Below are 17346 nucleotides of genomic sequence, written 5' to 3'. Positions count from 1 at the left end.
TGCCCACATTTGGCGCATATTTCTCAAAACCATTCCCATCCCTGCACCAGTCCAGGTGACTTTTTAATTCTTACAAGTGGACCCGTTGGGCCCAAACCTCTCCTGCATTGGTACAGCACCCCCTCCTCCCCTCCCCTCCCCTTCATCCCTCCCCCTCACCCCTCCCCATCCCCTTCACCCCTCCCTCCCCTCTCCCCCCTCCCCCCTCTCCCTCCCACCCACTCCCCCATCCCTCCCCCTCCCTTCCCCCATCCCTCCCCCTCCCTTCCCTTTGTGGAGCCGAAGCGTCTCCTGCAGCTCGGCTGCAATCTGCGGCGGGGAACACTGTCAACGGCATGGATTCGTTGCCGGACGGGGAGCATCTCCCGGAACTGTGGGTGGGTGAGAGTGGACAGGGAGAAGGCACTGACCTTGGCCCCGTTTCTCCTGCTGCGAACGGTGGGGACAGCCATCTTGTTGGATCGTCTACCGCCTCCTCTGCGGCACACGGCACCATGGGAGGAAGGTCAGGCGCGGGGCACGCCGGGATGGACGCCGGTTCTCCCGCTGGTCCTCTTGGTGTGGGGGTGGTGTGGGGCGGGGGGAGTGCATTTATTAAAGTTTATTAGGTAAATTGTTTTAAAAAAGTAACAAAAGAGGGTTTATTCACACTACAGGGGAATGGTGAGTAGGGTGGGCCTAAAATTGTCGCGCTGTCCTGTATCAATTTTGGCTGTGTAGAGGGCATGGTACACACACAAAAAAATATACACACAAACAAACCGAGAGTTTTAGTAATATACTAGACCAAATTGGGTCCATTCCTCGTAGAGGGGGAACAGGGAAGGGGAGAGGGTATGACTGAGTGAGCCCTGGATCCAAAGCCTTTCCTGTATTGGTGTCGTACCCTCAATTCCCCCCCCCCCTCCCTCACTGACCCACTCTATCCCCCCAACCCCACCCCCACTTACCCCTTCCCTGCCCCCAACCCCACAGTCCTGCCTCCACCCCCATTCCCCCCTCTCCACCCCTATTCACCCCTATTCGATGCACATTTCCACATTGTCAACGGAAATTGGGATAACAATATGCAACCTCTGATCTTCATTTTTAACCCAGTAAAACAAGAGGTAAATCCTGCAGTAAGATGGAAAGGAATTGTGACTTCAAGAATTCCACCATCTATATACTAAAACTCTCGTTTGTTATCTTGTTTGTGACTGAACTTCAGTCAAAACGGTACACGATAGCGCGACAATTTTAGGCCCACCTTACTCACCATTGTCACTTTAGTGATAATGCAAGTAGTTTTATTGAAATCGGTCTTATGGTTTTAAAGTTATTCACATTTTTAAGTTTAAAAGGAGGGGAGGGGAGGAGGTTGGAGGGATGGAGGGGGGAGTGGGGGAGAAGGGAGAGGGGAGGGGGGGTTGAGGAGAGAGGGGAGGACAGGGTGCTGCACCAATGCAGGAGAGGTTTGGGCCCAACGGGTCCACTTGGTCTAGTGACATCTAAATTTCATTAACTCCACTACTAATTTCCATCCTACACACAAATTCACTTGGACTAGCTCCGACATCACCCTTCCATTTCTTGATCTCACCATCTCCATCACAGGAGATAGACTATCGGCTGACATCTCTTATAAGCCCACAACTATCTAGACTACACTTCTTCACACCCTGCCTCCTGTAAAGACACTATCCCCCTACTCCAAATTCCTCTGTTTATGCCACATCTGTGCCCAAGATGAGGTGTTCCATACCAGGACATGCAAAATGTCCTCATACTTTAGGGGAAAGGGGGTTGGTTCCCTTCTTCCATCATAGGTGAGGCCCACATACCGGTACCCCACAGATCCACTCTTGCTTCCCCCTCCCCCCAGTCGCAACAGGGAAGAGCCGCCCTAATCCTCACCTTTCACCCCATCAGCCGTCGCATTCAGCATATAATCCTCCAATACTTTTGCCACCTCCAATGGGATTCCACCACTAGCCACATCTTCCCATCTCCACTCCTTTCCGCTTTTGGCAGAGACCATTCCCTCCGCAACTCCCTGGTTAACTCCCTTCCCACCCAAACCACCCCCTCCCCAGGTACCATCTCCTGCAACCACAGGAGATGCAACACCTATCCATATACCTCCTCCCTCGATTCCGTCCAAGGACCCCAACAGGCCTTTAAGATGAGGCCGAGGTTCACTTGCACCTTCTCCAACCTCATCTACTGTATCCGCTGCTCCAGATGTGGCCTCCAATATATCAGCAAGACTGAGCGCAGGCTTGGGAATCGTTTCGCAGAAGACCTCTGCTCAGTCCGCATAGCCTACCCAATCTCCCAGTTGCTAAACACATGTTAACTCCTCCTACCATTCCCACACTGACCTTTTTGTCCTGGGCCTCCTCCACTGTCAGAGTGAGGCCCAATGCAAATTGGATGAACAACAGTTCATGTTTTGCTTGGGCAGCTTGAATATAGAGTTTTCTAACTTCAAATAACCCTTGCTTTCCCTCTCTCTCCGTTCCTCCCCCATCCTAGTTCTCCGACTAGTTTTGCTGTCCTCCTGATTAAATATCACTGATTGTATGCCTCGTTGTCACCTTCCCCTCAGTTAACAATGTACCATTCAACATTTCCTTGAGCATCGTCCCCTTTAATTTGTGTTTTCACACCTTACCCTTCCATATCTCTGTCGCCCTCTCCCTGGATTCTCAGTCTGAAGGATAACCACTCGAAACGTCCCCCATTCCTTCTCTCCAGAGATGCTGCCTGTCCTGCTGAGTTACTCCAGCATTTTGTGTCTATCTAAATTTTGCTGTTTGGTATCTGCCCCAATGAGCTTTAGATACTCTGTATATTTCATGCATCATTGCTGGGTCTCACAGCACTTGCTGCAGCTATATACATCAGTGTTGCATTCTGTGGTGTCAGGAGAGTGATGAGTTCATGCCCCTCAGTGGCTTGGGGTTACCTGCAGCAGGGGACTTGCTCTGTGCCACTGAGTGCAGGGGGCTAGATTGCATGGGGGAGTGGAAGGGAGGGGTGAGTAACCAAATGTTGATCCCCTCCCTCGCATCTTTCCTCACTAGGGTAGCCTTTTCTATAGCTCCTGTGGCTGCCATAGGAACTGGTCAAACAGCGCTTTGTCTCACTTTGCACAAATCTTAGCAGGGAAGATGCACAGTATCAAGGAACTGCACAAATCATATTTTAACACATTAATCAGTGCTTTAGCACCTGGATAGCTCACTGAATGTGAACTTTAATTTCTGGGCTATGTTCTCGTTAACTACTCTTTTATAATTTGCTGCCTGGCCTCCTAAGTTACTCCAACACTTTGTGTTTTGCTTTTAAAATCTTCCATACTTTTAAAGATTTTGAACAAGTTATCTATCTCTCAAACTTTTATTTTAATAGAAAACAAACACGTCCTGTGCAGTCATTTCTGATAGGTATAGCCTTTCAGATGTGGCAAATCTTTTTTCCACTGTTTTTAGGTTCTCTTTATATCATGGTTCATATAATCTAGATCACAGTTTACAGAGTGTTAACGAACCAGGCTTTCGCACACTTAAATAGCAACGCTGCCTTTCAATTTTTACATTTTGGTAATGAATCTCAATGCATGGATTTATTTGAAAGTTTTGTTAACTTATCCCACCTATTTTTAATGATTCGTGTAACTGTACATCAAGGTCCCACTGCTAATCTGTCCGATTCAGACACTTACACTTCCTGGGATAGAGAATGGGTTCCGTTTATGCAGACGTCCATAAGTCAATTTTATCGGTAAGTCGGAAAATACACAAATATCACACCGTATTGCAACCACACCTCCACAGTGTAGCAATGAATGGCATCAAAAGCACATAAGACTAATAAAAAAGAACAATTACTAAAAATGGACAGAGAGGGGAAATTAGTCCTGCCATTTGTAGGAGTACACTGGACCTTTAAATTTAATAACATTGTGGAAGCTCGTTTCTCCATAGGGGTGTCCATAAGTCTAGTGTTTGTAACGTGGAGATAGCTTGTCATGTACATATTATTCCTAACAAAATGCAATATTTAATATTTATCAATGGTAAAATTATATTGCTAAATCTGCAAGCTTATTCATGAACTCTCACTTTGGCAGAGACCTGTCCCAGGTTTGGAGTTTTCTTCGAATTTTTGAATTGCACATCTGATTCCAGCCCACATGATAATCTCCCACTCTTTGGAGCATAACAAAGATGATGAATGACAAGGTGTCCCTATAGACTTTTTCATCATCACATCCAACCATGCAGAGTAATAGCAAACAAACAAATAACTGTAGTTAATATTGAACCGTGCAGTCGGAACAGAAAACTACAGAATTCTTTTTAAATGCGCAGTTGCTGGAGAACTGAAATAAAAGCAGATCATTTCAAAAGCTCTCAGGTTCAAAATTCTTCCTCAGAATGACCTGACAAAGGTCCCAGACTGCAAACTTTAACTGTTTCTCTCTCCACTGTTGCTATCTGTTTGTTCAAATGGTGTTTCCACCATTTTCTGTTTTGTTTTACAGCAAACCATGAGTTAGGAACTGTATGCTGACCTGACAGTTTCTAGAGCCCAATTCCACTCATCAAACAGTGGGACATATGTTTAAGTATAAACAGCAGCTCAGAAAATAATCATAAGGCGGAGTACAAGATTCAAAGGGGAGTCCTTGAGAAAATAGTGGAGGGGGCTTGGATATTCACATATGTAGGAAAAGGGCAGGTAATGTTAGAGCAAAATAAGATGAACAATAATATAGCAAAGTCCAAAGTCAAGTACATAGAAATACTCGAAAAAAGCTGCATGGCTTTCCACTGTTTTTAGGTTCTCTTTATATCATGGTTCATATAATCTAGATCACAATATACAGAGTGTTAACAAACGAGACTTTCGCACACTTAAATAACATCGCTGCAAGTAATGAAAGACAAGTTGACCATTGATACTGGGAGGTTCTTCATTGCGGAGTGCAATCAATACGTGAAATAGGCATCCCGGTGGTTCAGTAGAAGGAAAAGAAACTGGTTCAAGTAGTCAGAAATTGTCATGTCTTTTCTTGACAGTTACCAACTAATTTTAGCCAGGAAGGATGGCAGAAGAATGGCATGGTAATGAAATAGATTATGTTTTGGCATTATGAATCACAGCACAACAATCAAAATATAACAATAGACAATAGACAATAGGCCATTCGGCCCTTCGAGCCAGCACCACCATTCAATGTGATCATGGCTGATCATTCTCAACCAGTACCCCGTTCCTGCTTTCTCCCCATACCCCATGACTCCGCTATCCTTAAGAGCTCTATCTAGCTCTCTCTTGAATGTATTCAGAGAATTGGCCTCCACTGCCCACTGAGGCAGAGAATTCCACAGATTCACAACTCTATGACTGAAAAAGTTTTTCCTCATCTCTGTTTTAAATGGCCTACCCCTTATTCTTAAACTGTGGCCCCTGGTTCTGGACTCCCCCAACATTGGGAACATGTTTCCTGCCTCTAATGTGTCCAACCCCTTAATAATCTTATACGTTTCGATAAGATCCCCTCTCATCCTTCTAAATTCCAGTGTATACAAGCCTAGTCGCTCCAGTCTTTCAACATATGACAGTCCCGCCATTCCGGGAATTAACCTAGTAAACCTACGCTGCATGCCCTCAATAGCAAGAATATCCTTCCTCAAATTTGGAGACCAAAACTGCACACAGTACTCCAGGTGCGGTCTCAGTAGGGCCCTGTACAACTGCAGAAGGACCTCTTTGCTCCTATACTCAACTCCTCTTGTTATGAAGGCCAACATTCCATTGGCTTTCTTCACCGCCTGCTGTACCTGCATGCTTCCTTTCAGTGACTGATGCACTAGGACACCCAGATCACGTTGTATGTCCCCTTTTCCTAACGACATCATTCAGATAATAATCTGCCTTCCTATTCTTACCACCAAAGTGGATAACCTCACACTTATCCACATTAAACTGCATCTGCCAAGCATCCGCCCACTCACACAACCTGTCCAAGTCACCCTGCAACCTCATAGCATCTTCCTCACAATTCACACTGCCACCCAGCTTTGTATCATCTGCAAATTTGCTAATGGTACTTTTAATCCCTTCATCCAAGTCATTGATGTATATTATAAATAGCTGCGGTCCCAACACCGTCCCAAATTTTTGTACTTCCAGAAGATAAACCTCTATTTACTGTGGGGATATCATAGTCACCATTCTTTCTGTCATAAAACATGAGTTGAGGTTTATTTGAAAACTTGGGTGGGATACAGGAAGGGGCCGGGGAATTTTCTCTTCAATGGCAATTGCATCACATTCTGCTTTGAGTAATGGATGCCAAGTATTAGCAATTTTGCTAATCCAGTCAAACATATACAATACTCCAGAGAAGTAAATACCAAGTACAAAAATGCAATTTCAACTCTATGTTGTATTGAATTTGTCTCTTGAAATTATTTTCAAATTGATGTAAAAGGTTAGCTACAGTCAATCCACTGCAAGTTTTCTCTTCACGAGCTGAACACTGTTGAAAACTGATTGCTTTTTTTGTGAAAATATGTTTCTGTTAAGCACTTATTTATTCACAAAATGCTGGAGCTGTTAAGCACCATCTGTCCCTTTTAGACTGAACAGCTGAATTAAAAAATAGGTTTCAAAGCTTTGGCTGCAACCTAACTATTTTTATATTTCAGTCTGAAGAAGAGTCAGAACACCCAAAACGTCACCCATTCCTTCTCTCCTGAGATGCTGCCTGACCTGCTGAGTTACTCCAGCATTTTGTGAATAAATAACTATTTTTATCATCAATTTATAGAAATCCTTATCTGAGGATAATCCTGATCCCAGGATCGCTTTTCTTCATAAAATATTCAAGCATTTATCGGCACTCCACTGCATCAATAATAAAAATACCTTCTGTCTGGGCCAGTACCAAGTCTATTTCTATTTCAAGCCTTTTTGAAAATCTATTCTTTACAACAATAAATCATCTTTATCCAACTTGTGCTGATCATCTCCTTCAAAACATACAATACTGATTACTTTCAGAAGAGCCACCTGGAATCTGAAGCCAACTCTTGTCTATTTCACACAAGGTCACAGAGAAGAAAGGCGAGAACGTTAGTGTGTGGATAACATCTTTCAAAGAATGCAGACAATCATGCTTTAGGTGAGTGATCTTTTACATTGATTCTTCCTCTTTTGTAATGGGTTGAAGAACTGTAAAGAACAGACAAGTAAACCAAAGGAAAAGATAGAACAGAGCCATTTAAGAAGTACTATTTATAATAGGGATTTACACACGGGCGCACAACAAAAGAGTGAGTTCGTCAATTCTACAATGTAGGCACAAGAGATGAAGATGCTAGAGTCTTAAGGAGAAAAAAAGGAGAACTGCTGGAGGAACTCAGAGGGACAATCAGCATCCGTGGATGGAAATGGACAGTCCAGACTGAAGGGTATCGACCCAAAATGTTAACTGTCCATTTCCCTCCACAGATCCTGCCAGGCCCACTGAATTCCTCCAGCAGCTCTTTTGATTTACCACCACAATTGAAATGGAATAACTAAAATCAAGTCATAATGATCGGATGGTTGAAAGATAAACGAGGAGTACTCCAACTCCCCGTGAAAACAAACGGCGATCCCATAAGGAACAGTGAAATGGAAGCCCAGTCACCTTAACTGTTCTGTCTTGTGAAGGTCACCATTTAAATGCTAAGCCTTTCTGCTGGAAAGCAGAAGCTGGTCAGCCTTGAAGGATCAAACTGAGCCACATCATTTCTGAAGCAATCATTTCAAAATCTCTGCCTTTTTTTTTTACAAATCCTCACTGCTATCACCTTCTTGGTCACTGCAACCTACTGCAACTCTACTTCCAAGCTCACAGCTGGCCATGTGTTGCTACTAATGTCCTTCCCTCACTCCAGGGTACCAAGGTAGCAAAATCTTATGCGATCACATTACTGTCCTTTTGGATTTGCTTCCTGGATTCATCCAGCATTTTCCTCTCTTTGCATCTTCCGATATCCCTGGTCAAATTGCCAACAAATCTGCATTATGAATTAGATTGTCAGGGAGATAGGTTGGAACGCAGGACTGAGACAGTGAGAGGCTGGAAGTCAGTATAGAAGATAATGAAAGAGAGCTCAGTGGACAGAAAGGAGCATGGCAGGGATCGAAGAAGGTCTGTTGGATTGAATTGCATTTATTTTAATTCTACAGGCCTGACGGGTAAGGCAAATGAACGAATGGTGTGGACGGGTACATGCAACTAGAAGATTGTAGCCATTGCAGAAACTTGACTAAGAGAGGGACAGAACTAGCACCTTAATGTTCTAGGGTACAGGTGTCAGGTCAGAGTGGAAAGATTTAACAGGAACCTTAGGAGGAACATTTTCATATATAAAACAAGCTACCAGAGGAGGTAGTTGAGGCAGATCCTATAACAACATTTGAAAGGCATTTGGACAGGTACAAGATTAGGAAAGGTTTAGAGGAATATGGCCCAAACAAGCTCGGAGTATCTTGGTTGTCCTGGGCAAATTGGTGCAAAGGGCATGTTTCGTGCTGCATGACTCACAGAGTGGAACTTCTATCCACAAATATCCCTTTGCCAAAGTCTCCCAGATCTAAAGGTACAGTCATTCAGTTCTAAGGGGTGCAAGCCCGCACCAATATCATTGCTACAGTGGTTTGAGTCATTAATCCAGACAGATCTGTGAGACTCTGAAGTTATTTGGCAATATTATGGTTAGATCGGGTGGCAAGAACTGAAATTAACCACATTTATTCTGTTTAAGGTGCACCAGAGCAGGAAATTTTATGCATGAAGCAGCAAGGAAAGGTATGTTGCGGTTCATTGAGATGACTGTGGGATTCCTTCTCATGCTGCTTCTGTTTATTTGATAGGGGACTGACTGCTTCATGGTGCGGTGCTGCAGTAATATTGAACATGCCTGACTTTATGAGGGGACACCCTGCTTGTCATTAAGGTGTTAGGATTACAGGAAACATTTTGAGCATTTTGCATTTTTATCTATCAGAATTTGCATAATATAAGGTTGTAAATGAATGCAGGATTCTGGAGGCATCAGTGGCAATTACTGTCAAGGCTTTTGTAAATTGTTGTAAATTTTAAACGAAATCAGAGCTGTATGGAATATTATGCATTTCAGTAAAAGCTTTGATTATGCGTCTCGGCACAGAATGCTTTATTGTAGTTTTAAGAAGAAGGCATCTATCAATTTCTACAGAGAGGGGTTGCCACCTTTGGGTTGCCGAACATTGTGTACCAGAGGAAAACAAATGATAAAATGTAATTAGCTTTACATATACACTGGGACTATCTGGAAGATGTCAGTATGTGTAACTCTGAATATCTCGTAGAGACCTCTAAAGTGATTTTGAAATGTCTAATCAATAATAATAAATTTAACACTCAGACAACTGTGTTACCAGAATGGGAAGAGGCTGCTAATTAAATGTAACATAATTCACTCCCGTTATGCAATACTCCTTGTACCTTTCAATGAAATTAATTATCTCACTCTGTAATGTTGATTTTAAATTCTGCCTTTTAAATTCTGCTTTCACAGAAAGATTAATTTCACCTTATGTACTCTGGACTGGGTGCCAGCAATAGTTCAGAATGTCAGAATTTTAATGACACTTACATATGGTTAAAACTAACTCAACCTGACTTTTGGCCTGAACTACAGGGACTCTTTGGCTCATGATGGTCGCATTAGGAATATATCTTCGGTGGCTGTTCAAATGCTTGACTTAATGAATGTGACTGTCCCATATTTAACTGATATTACTGAGCTCCGAGTCCCCACCTCAACGTCAGATGTTAATGGAATGAAAAAACAGAATTCTAAAAATGCTTTATAATTATCTAATGCCCAATCACGTGAACATAGTGTTTTGAGGTAATAATTCTGAGCAAAGTTGGATTCAGTGCTGGCTTTGACATGGCCATACTCATTCAGGGTGGGCCAGTGATTTATTTTTGTCTTCAGCGCCACAATGGAGCTTCCTCTGAACAGTGCAACTCATTCTCTACAGAACCAGTGACAAGAAATTTGGAAATCTCATAATTCTCCAGGCATTAGTTATCTAGCCTCCAAGCATTAGATATTTGGATGGTTATTAGAATGGAATAGCATGCCAGTCAAATTCTTTATCAAACACTGCATGTCGAACTTGCAGGTCAATAATGGCCTGGTAATTTCAGATACCATTTTGAAATTGAAGACATGAATGTGCTGAGCACCAAATTAATGTATGAGCTTGCACAGTGTGTCTTTCTTCACTTCCAATCGTAAGCAAAAATGTAATATTCTATAAATCCCATATGCCAAATGGTTTAAACCATCAATACTTGAACAGCCAAGGGCTTGGAATATTTTTAAATTCACAATAGCACTGAGCAAACAAGCACCTAACATCTTAGTTACATGATGCTTTAGACTGCTGGCAATTCAGAGGAATATATCTCATTTGACACACCAGGTTTTGCAAGTTTCTAATAGAATCAGTCATGCGGCAAGATAACAGGCACTTCGGGCCAACCTTGCCAACCAAAACGCACCAGCTAAACTAGTTCCATTTCCCTCAAACTTTTCAGATCCGTGTAATTGTCCAAATGTCCTTTAAATGCTGTTATAGTACTTGTCTCAAATACTTCCTCTGGCAGCTTGATCCATATACCCACCACCTCTCAGTTGTACAAGATGGTGGTGTGGCCGCATTTGGAAGACTGTGATCAATTTTGGTCACACTGCTGTAGGATGTTGTTAAGCTGGAAAGATTGCAGAGAAGATTTACGAGGATGTTGCCAGGACTTAAGGACCTGAGCAAGGTAGGAATTTATTCCTTGGAGCGCAGGAGGATGGGGGGGGTCTTATAGAGGTGTAAAATATAATGAGGGAAATAGATTGAGTGAATGCACAGTGTCTTTTACCCAGAGTAGGGGAATCAAGAACATGGGAACATAGGTTTAAGGTGAGTGAAGAAAAATATAATATGAACCTGAAGGGCAACTTTTTCCACAGAGAGTGGTGGGTGTATGAAACAAGGTGTCAGATGTGGTAGTTGAGACATGTAATATAATGACAATTAAAACGCATTTGGACAAATACATGGATGAGAAAGGTTTAGGGGGATATGGGCCAAATATAGGCAGGTGGGACTCGTGGAGATGGGGCATGTTGGTTAGCATGGGCAAGTTGGGTCAAACAGCCTGTTTTCATGTTGCATGACCATTTTTTGAATGAAAAAGCATATATAAACCACAAACAGCAACTAACACTGAGGCACACCACTAGTCCAGGCCTCCTGTTCAAAAAGCAATCTTCCACCACCACCCTCTGTTTCCTTTCATGAAGCTAATTCTGTACCCAATAGCTAGCTCTCCCTGGATCACATGTGGTGCAACCTTCCAGAGCTACCTACCAGGCAGAAACTTAACAAAGACCTTGCTGAAGTTCATGTAGACAACGTCTCTGGGCTTGCCCTCGTCAACCTTTTGGTTAGTTCTTCCAAAAACTCAATCAAATTCATAAGACAAAATCTCCCAAACAAAACCATTTTGAGTATCCCTAATCAGCCCCAGTCTACCCAAAAGCATATATATCTTATCCCTCAGAATCCTTTCCAGTACCAAATTAATTATCACAGATGTTTGGCTCACTTACTCCACTCCATCCCCCCTCAAACCCCCTCCATTCTGAGGTTGTGGTTAGTGTTGTGCAGTGTTCAAGAGCTTGATTGTTGCTGGGAACAAGCTGTTCTTGAACTTGGAGGTCACAGTTCTTAGGCTCCTGTACCTTCTTCCTGAAGGACTCAAATCCTAACACCCTAAAGCCTTTCAACTATTTATATGTCACACGCCCAGTACACGACAGAGTACTTTCCACTGTATGAAAACAGCTCAGTGTCATTTAAGATAAAGCAGGCTGCTTGACTGGCACCTACCTACCAACACCTGCAGACTGATATGCAGGAAAGAACTGCAGATGTTGGTTTAAATCGAAGGAAGACACAAAATGCTGGAGTAATTCAGTGGTACAGGCAGCATCTCTGGAGAGAAGTAATGGGAGATGTTTTGGGTCGAGACCCTTCTTCAGACTGGACATTTTGTGTCCACCTACAGATATTCAGGGTTGGGTGGGAAGGGGATGAGTGAACCAAGGAGTTGCGGAGGTAGCACTCTCGGCAGAAGGCAGAAAGGAGTGCGGACGGGAAGATGTGCTGGCAGTGCAATCACATTGGAGGTGATGGAAATGTTGAAGGATAATGTGTTGGATGTGGAGGCTGGTGGGGTGAAAGGCGAGGATCAAGGAAATGCTATCCTTGTTCTGTCAGAGGGTTTGGAGGGGGAGTGAGAGCAGAACTAAGGGGACACAGAGGAGCAATGCATGATCTTCATCCTCTTCATCCTCTACCTGTTCCCCCTTGGTCAATTAATCCGCCGTCATGGTCTCAACTTCCACTGCTTCACCGATGATATCCAGCTCCTCATCTCCACCAAGTCAATCTCCCCCACCACACACTCTACACTGACAAACTGCATCACTGAAATAAAATCTTGACTTCAATCAAATTTCCTCAAACTCAATTGCAACAAATCTGAAATCATCATCATTGGTCCAAAAACGCTCACCAAATCCACCCAAAACTTCATCCTCAACATTGATGGTCTCCCAGTATCCACCTCCCCTCACATCCGGAATCTTGGAATCATCTTTGATCAAACCCTCTCCTTCGACAAACACGTCAAACACATCACAAAGACAGCCTTCTTCCACCTCAAAAACATTGCCCGTCTCCGTCCATCCCTCTCCTCCACAGCTGCAGAAACCCTCATCCACGCCTTCATCACCCGTCTGGACTACTGCAACAGCCTCCTCTATGGCACACCCTCAAAAATCATCAGTAAACTTCAATACATTCAAAACTCCGCTGCCCGTCTACTCACCCACACCCCGATCCGTGACCATATCACCCCCGTCCTTTACAAACTCCACTGGCTCCCCATCCCCCAGAGAATCCAGTACAAAATCCTCCTCATAACCTACAAAGCCCTCCATAACCTGGCCCCATCCTACCTGACCGACCTCCTCCACAGGCACACTCCCACCTGCACCCTCCGCTCTGCTGCTGCCAATCTCCTATCCCCCCACATCCGGACCAAACTCAGATCCTGGGGGGACAGGGCTTTCTCCATCGCTGCTCCCACCCTATGGAACTCACTACCCCAAACCGTTAGAGACTCCTCCACACTCACCACATTCAAAACATCGCTGAAGTCTCACCTGTTCAGTACTGCCTTCAACCACTGAAGGTCACCTCACCTTCTGTCTCCTTTCTCTGTTCGTTTACTTATTTACTTACTTATCTATTTATTCATTTCCCTATGTTCTCTAAATCTCTGTAAAGCGTCTTTGAGTATATTAAAAGCGCTATATAAATAAAATGCATTATTATTATGATCGCTTTAGAAAAGTACTTTAACTCTTCATTGGCACGTCTACTGCATATCTGTCTTTTTGACTGACCAATGGCATAAAACATAGAGTTTGTTCTGCAATTTAATTTTTCCAACATAAAAGATAGTGACTAATTTTTGAAAAATCCTGGAGTTCTTTAACAAATTGGGGAATTTCAAGAAATTGAAATAATATCAGATTTTACTAAAATATTTAATGGAATTTACTGCTGGTCACATCATACAATAAATATCACTGAATAATTGTGTTTCATAAAGCTCCTTTCAAGGTAGCTGAACATTAATATATGGATAAATAACTGAACCTTATGAAATCAGCAGACAACGGCCTATGCAGTAGAGGCCTGATGACTGTCAATATAATGTGTTTCTCAAACCAAGTTAAAGATCCTCCACAGTATACTATATGCATTTAATATTCCATTTTCTACACTGCCATCCTTCATCTTGTATTAACACAAATAAACATGCAATAAAAATATTTATTCACTCTTCCACAATTGTTAGGGTCCAAAGACAAGTGACAAATGCAGTTATCCAGGTTTTACCTTGCCAACCCTGACTCTAGACTTTACATTGTCACACTCGTGTGTATAGGGGCTATGTACATTAATGGGCAGATTATTACAATGAACAGATCATTAGGTATCACTGCATCTACATTACATGTTACGGTCGAAGATAGGTGGCAAGTTTTACATCACTCTTAAATGCAAATAGCATCCAGCAAGTGATGTTTCTTCATTGTATGCCAGACATTTTAAGTATTTCACAATTCACTGCATCAACTGCCATAGAACAAGGTAATTTATCTGCAGCTTTCAAGCAACGTGAATGGATAATATTGAGAATAAAAATGCTAAAACTGTAAGAGAAATCAAATCATAGCCTTGCTCATTCAGGACAATAAAAAGTGAATAACTCCAATGCAGTACTCCCAAAAGTAACCATCTGAGTTGAATTTCTAACCACAGAATTCAATAACAAATAAGCATTCTTTATCATTAGACGTAATGAAATGCACTGCAATCAAATAATGTAACCGTGTTTAATAGACTTTTATGCAAGCCCATTAACCCAAGGAAATCATTCAACTAAAACAATGAGCAATTGCATTCTGATGCAGACACTGAAAACTAGGTTGTACAGTCTACGAGGAAAAGCACACTGTGAGCAAACTGCTACCCCTTCATCATTCAAGTATATCACATTTCTCAGTTGTATTATGCTATGTGAAAGCATGATGGAAATCAGCACTGCTAAATAAACAATATTTGCTTCCCTGCTTTCATGTAGTAGCTTTGCCTTTTGTTATTCACGCACATTAACTCACCCAGCAGCATCACGTTCAATGCTAATGAAAGGTGGTCCAAGCAGTACAGATTTTCTTAAGCCTCCAGTGGCATAAAAACTATTACAGGGATGAATAGAACAGAGTCTCCTGAGCTTTGCCTATTTTCTTCACCCAGGCAGTTTGAATCACACTGTGAAGTATCAGATCTAAATAAAACACTAACTATGGTGCCTGCACCCTTTGGGTGAATGGTTTCTTCACAGACGACAGATTGGCATTACAAAACCAACACTATATCAATACGAGACTAACAGTGTCCGCAGCCGAGCTAAAGACAAGTACACGAGGGAAGTACGTGGAAAGGTCTGTTAGGATAGCAGAACCCTACACTCACTGGACAGCAATTCAGCTGATCTGGAATTGCATCAAATCACTGCTCCTAAGCGCAGCTAATCTGCAGGCTTTCACAGAGCAGTTTAAGAGCTGTTCAGCTGCAGTGTGAAGGAGCCTTTAGGCTTCGTGCTCATGTCCATAGGAGCAATCTCTCCCCTCCCCTTCCCCCTCCCCCCCAACTAATATGAGGCGCAGTTTTTTACAGTGACAAAAATAAAACATTTTTCACTTTCTGCTTGAAAGCAACATCATTTTGTAAGCCTACAAAAAAAGAAGCCAACGACAACAACTGAAACATGAGAGATCTATGTGCACAACAGGAATAAGGTAAATACTCATATGCCATCTGTTTCTGCTCTCACATGTAATAAAATACATGTAAACAATCCAACATGATGCCACAAATACCAAGCATATTAACTTGCCTGTTTATGTACTGATCAGATGGCATATGAGGTTTTCACCGTACGTGATTACTCACTTGATTAGCCTCATTACTGGTAACGTAAAATGGCAAAATATGAAAGGCCTTTAGCATTCCCGAACATGAGTGCCACAAGTGATCGTGCAAATCAATTGGTCAAAGGGAATTATGTCTTTTAATTGTTTTCTCACGAATAACTAAACAAACTTACAAATGCCGTCAAGTCAAGTCAAGTCAATTTTATTTGTATAGCACATTTAAAAACAACCCACGTTGACCAAAGTGCTGTACATCTGATTAGGTACTAAGGAAAAAAATGAAACATACAGTAGCACGCAAACAGTTCACAGCGCCTCCTCAATGAGCCTCAAATGCTAGGGAGTAGAAATAGGTTTTGAGCCTGGACTTAAAGGAGTCGATGGAGGGGGCAGTTCTGATGGGGAGAGGGATGCTGTTCCACAGTCTAGGAGCTGCAACCGCAAAAGCGCGGTCACCCCTGAGCTTAAGCCTAGACCGCGGGATAGTGAGTAGCCCCAAGTCGGCCGACCTGAGGGACCTGGAGTTAGAGAGGGGGGTTAGAAGATTTTTGATGTAGGGGGGGGGATGTCCATTTAGGGCTTTATACGTGAATAGGAGGAGCTTGAAGTTGATTCTGTTCCGTGCAGGGAGCCAGTGGAGAGAGGCCAGAATCGGGGTGATGTGGTCCCTTTTACGGGTACCCGTCAGGAGTCTCGCTGCGGCGTTTTGGACCAGTTGCAGGCGGGACAGGGAAGATTGACTGATCCCAGTGTATAGGGAGTTGCAGTAGTCTAGGCAGGAGGAAATGAAAGCGTGAATGATTTTTTCTGTGTCGTCGAATTGGAGGAAAGGTTTGATTTTAGCTATGGTTCGAAGTTGGAAGAAGCTGGCTTTTACCACAGCGTTGACTTGCTTATCAAATTTTAATGCAGAGTCAAATATCATGCCGAGGTTTTTGACATGCGGTTTGACTAGGCAGGATAGACTTCCAAGACTGCCTGTTATCGATTTGATGGAGTCGGGGGGGCCGAATAGGATGACCTCAGACTTGCTCTCATTTAATTGGAGGAAGTTCTGTGCCATCCAACATTTTATGTCCTCAAGGCAGTGTAAGAGGCTGTTTAAATTTGACTGGTTGTTGGGTTTCAGGGGGAGGTAAAGCTGAGTGTCATCGGCATAGCAGTGGAAAGAAATGCCGTGCCTTTGAATGATTTGGCCAAGGGGGAGCATGTATAGAGAGAAGAGAATGGGGCCTAGGATGGAGCCTTGTGGAACTCCGCAGGAGAGGCTAGCTGGAGCAGAGGAATAACTGCCTATGTTGATGACGAAACTCCTATCTTTGAGGTACGAAGCGAACCAGCTCAGGGCAGTGCCATCAATGGTCCGATAGACAGGCTTCAGTAGTTTCAATGTTGTTGATTGGGAATCCGGACGATAACACTAGGTCGAGAGTATGGCCTAACTTGTGAGTGGGTCCCGTGGTGTGAAGAGTCAGATTGAAGGACTCAACCAGGTGCATAAATTCACTCACAAGAGGCTTAGTGGGACAGCAAACATGAATATTAAAGTCACCAAGAATCATGATCCGGTCAAATTTGGGCAAAATGCTAGAAATCAGATCAGCAAATTGGGTGATGAAGTCCTTATGCATTTTTGGTGGGCGATACACAAGAACAATTAAGAGGGGATAGG

At 43.0% G+C, this 17346-nt stretch overlaps 1 protein-coding gene across 1 annotated transcript in view; it reads right to left on the bottom strand.

The window, feature by feature from the left end:
* LOC144605749 (zinc finger protein 385D-like) overlaps positions 1-15117 on the bottom strand; it is a 435063-nt gene extending 419946 nt beyond the window's left edge. The window contains exon 1 of the mRNA XM_078421277.1: positions 14859-15117. Within this exon, the coding sequence (XP_078277403.1) occupies positions 14859-14868 (10 nt within the window). The 5' untranslated portion in view covers positions 14869-15117. The remainder of the gene's footprint in view (positions 1-14858) is intronic.
* Between the last annotated feature and the right edge of the window lie 2229 nt (positions 15118-17346).

Source organism: Rhinoraja longicauda, chromosome 2, assembly GCF_053455715.1.
Source record: "Rhinoraja longicauda isolate Sanriku21f chromosome 2, sRhiLon1.1, whole genome shotgun sequence".
In the NCBI taxonomy this organism is placed as follows: Eukaryota; Metazoa; Chordata; class Chondrichthyes; order Rajiformes; family Arhynchobatidae; genus Rhinoraja; species Rhinoraja longicauda.
The sequence above is the reverse complement of the archived record's forward strand: the minus strand, read 5'-3'. Positions and strand labels throughout refer to the sequence as shown.